General features: G+C 45.9%; 1 protein-coding gene across 1 annotated transcript in view; it reads left to right on the top strand. All coding sequences in view use genetic code 11, as the record gives it.

Moving 5' to 3' along the window:
- Nucleotides 1–2,883, top strand: part of EGR_05792 (hypothetical protein) — a gene marked incomplete at both ends in the record, with an annotated part of 13,642 nt that extends 10,759 nt beyond the window's left edge. The window contains 3 exons of the mRNA XM_024495041.1: nucleotides 568–931; nucleotides 1,358–1,970; nucleotides 2,810–2,883. Of these exons, the coding sequence (XP_024350504.1) occupies nucleotides 568–931; nucleotides 1,358–1,970; nucleotides 2,810–2,883 (1,051 nt within the window). The remainder of the gene's footprint in view (nucleotides 1–567; nucleotides 932–1,357; nucleotides 1,971–2,809) is intronic.
- Between the last annotated feature and the right edge of the window lie 726 nt (nucleotides 2,884–3,609).

The following is a 3,609-nucleotide window of genomic DNA, read 5'->3' as shown; positions in this document are numbered from 1 at the left end:
GGACAGTTGGGCGATAAAGGTGCGAAGTTCCGATTCTCCTGGTCTTATTACTTTGATAAGTTATGGGGGACAGCTTGTTGGGACCCAGTAAAACTTCTCAAGCATCAAATTCTGCTTACAATGAGTCGTCGGTTAATAGGTAGTGTTCAAGAATTTTCTACACTTTTGTTTTGGTGGTAGTAAAGGTGCGAATAGAAGTGGTCTTGTCACGTGACCGCTTCTGTCTGACACCCCGGCTGTTTTAGTGTTGTTTACGCAGATACTTCGCTACGGGGACAACAACTTCTCAAATAAAAAAGCGAAAGGGGACAGGGTTCTGTCGTATGGTGATTGTTTTGGCCGGGAGTGGTGGTTGCGCAGCTCTCCAGACGTCTAGCTGGCAGCTTTTTTCTAAGCATAAATGTCATTTGGATGCAGGAACGGATTGACGGTAATTTATCTGTACCTCGTAGCCTTGATACTTTCCGATGAATGCCTTTATTATCCACCTCCGTTAAAGTCAGGGCTAACGAATTCAAGCCGTCTTTCACCGAGGTACCATTTAAACATCTCCTTGCACTATTACAGTGTCTACGCTTCACCGACAAATCGTATCTATGAGGAGGTAGCCCCGACGCCGACTGTGGTGACGCCAGGTCTCACGGAAAAGACACCAACCACTGCGCAACCCTCTCATTGCCTCGGTGACTCAGCCCTTGCTCGCTCCGCCTCAACCACTACGCTGACCAGCGTTGAGACCGAGGTGGAGCCGACCTATGCCGTTCCACTGTCTACTGCGGCCGTCTCCACCGGCCCTCCGCAGCTTCCCGTGCCTCCACCGGTGCCTCCTAAGGGTACGCTTAACACTGCTCTGCTGGAGTTGGGGGATCACTTAGTCAGCTCCACGCCTCCAGCTCTTACGGCATCGCCTCAACCGCCGGTGTTTGTGGAGGTGCGTTGAGCCGTTCATCAATAAGGGCTAAGGCCTAGAGTGATCGAATTTCATCACACCATCATTTTGAATCTATCCCCCCTCTATTTGCCTCCTATTGATACCTCTTTCAGCATTAAGTTGTATGTTTTGGGTGGATTTATTGAGAGGAAAACAACAAAGTGGCTGTAAGATCTCCGCCCGATAATAATCACCTTTTCTAGTTTTTAGCATAACTTAAGTAGCAAATAAAATTTCTGGATTGTGGTAGTTGATTTTTCTCCGCGACTCCTGTATATGCTGCTCGTAGGATTTGATGTACAGAACGTCCCGTAAGATTTGCTTGGATTTCTTATTCAAAATCCCCTTCTAGATTAAACGAACTAGGTTGAAAAGGATAGTCTAAAATTATATCTGATGGTTTTTTTTTTAAATCGTTATTTATAGAAGAACCTTCATCACCGACGAGCAGCAAGCGCCTTGCGAGTCTCCTACCAGCGGTCACCACGTTTTGACGACTCTGTCCACAGTCGACGTCCAGCCTCCACAGTCTCTCCTTCCGGTTCGACTACTACTACGATGGCAAGCAGCATCAGTAGCAGTTGGTACGCTGATATTCTTCCTTACAAACCCTCCACCCTCCCAGAGACCCTGGCCGATCGCCTGAGACAGCGTAACAGTTTCATCCTCTCCACCCCGGCTCCGCCCTGCGATGACCTCATGACGCGGTCGCTCTTCGAGCCGCGTCAATCCTCGGAGAGCAGCGTGCGAATCTTGCCGAGTCGTTCCGCGTCTCGCACTCGACCCGTCTCCTTTCATGACGCTCCCTCAACTTCCATCAACCTCCCCTCTCTGGACCATCTGTTGAAACCATCAGAGGGCAGAAAGGCGCTTCCACAGGCTCCTGAAGTTGTCCCACCATTGAAGGGAGGGCTGCTGTTGCAGGAGCCGCTCCCAGTCCAGCCATCGGATTCACCTTTATTGGGACAGTACTGTAGATTGAAGCTGGTGATACCTCCTTCTTCCTTTTCGACCTCATCTGACTCTGCGTCAGGTGGAGGTAGAAAGGGCGCCTGCTCGACTTTTATGTGACCTCCAGGACTTGGATTACCTCAGTGATTAATATTTATGTTAATATACGCTTGCATATTTCTCCTCTGTGTGCTGTCACTCTACTTACACCAGCGTTCAACGAGAGAGTGGAGACTTCAAGGGGTGCTGTTTAACCATTACTCAGGGAGCCTTGACTCAGAAAGATGCGCCAGTTCTACTGAACTATTCTGGAGTAGCCAAAGGTCTCCTTCACCTCCTGTGCAATTTCGGCATAGGACAGTTTGCTTTTGCGTCGACCATGAGTTTCATGCGCGAGGCAGATTGATAATGCGATTGACTGGTACGGTATTGAACAAGTGAAAGCCGCCGCGGTAGAGAACATCTTTGATGGATGTACGGCTGTCTTTGGAACATCCATACTACTCAAATGTCTCACTGGAGTGGGTTTGGGTGCCGTGCTTTCAATCTTAAGAAACTTGATTTATCATCCCGTGCTGCTCTTTGCACACATTACTGATGCTATCTGTCATTCATGTTAATCAATGATGTCTAAACCGTTATGAATCTGCAATTTCTTTAATTCTGAAGGACCTAGCAGAGATTTGCCGTCGATTTCGTTGCAGAGCAGCTATTTCATGTGCTTTTTTTGTATCATCAAGGTCTGGTGTTGCTAAAATTTTTAGTCACCTTCCTCAGGGTTGCGAGGTTAAGGTGGTTGCCAAAGGCGAATACCACTTCTTTAGCCCCTCCATTTTGGTTTAACCATTCGTAGCAGATATCTTCCTTCTGAATCGTTGAAATTTAATGGGAAACCACCAAAAATAGGATAATGTTCATTTGGATTAGATTTCGCTTATCGCCTTAACCGATGCAGCTGGGAGATCAGTGACATCGGTCCGGATATCAGTATCCTCCCATGATGGGGGTAAAAATTGAAAGAAATAAAAAAAGAACTGTACAGCTAGGAACAACCTAAACAAATACAACACCTCATTTTTTAATCGGCAAAGCCTTCATTTGGTGTCGAAATAAATGTGGACATGAATCATGCCAACTGCTCTAATCTCGAGAATGTGTCAGAAAGGAGTCAATGCAACACCCCATCTTGTATTAGATACAAAAAAAACTCCCTTGAGTAATTTACCCAAGTAAAGATTAGCAACGGCCATTTTTGTCGTATTACAGGTTCCAATTTCTGAATGGAGGCGAAATTTGTCAGGACCCATATGCAATAATGGAGAAGGGGAGTGAACGGCTGTCAACTTTTGATTGGTTACCAAGTTGTAGACAGTAAAATGGGTGGACCGCAAATCCCACATCTGATGGCGATTTGGATATTTTTTGATTATTTAGTATCGTGGGTTTGCAACAATGCAGTTATTTCTCAGCATAGATGACCTTAAAAAAGATCAAACAATGCTAGGAAGACGCTGCCACAAAGAAGGACAACTGCGTAGAAGATCGGCATAATTTTTAATGAGGTAGAGTTGGGAATTCAAGTCTATTGTTCATTAATTAGGCGATTTGAAAGAACTTATGGGCATGTTAGCTGCGAAGTTTACTGCTGTAAAATCATTTGGTGTAAAAAGCAAAAAACCTGACTCAGGCACCTCCATTTCAATCTCACTTATATCTTCCAACCGTCC

Source organism: Echinococcus granulosus (genome assembly GCF_000524195.1).
Source record: "Echinococcus granulosus chromosome Unknown EG_S00046, whole genome shotgun sequence".
Taxonomy (NCBI): Eukaryota; Metazoa; Platyhelminthes; class Cestoda; order Cyclophyllidea; family Taeniidae; genus Echinococcus; species Echinococcus granulosus.
Note: the sequence above shows the minus strand (reverse complement) of the source record. Positions and strands in the feature narration are given on the sequence as shown.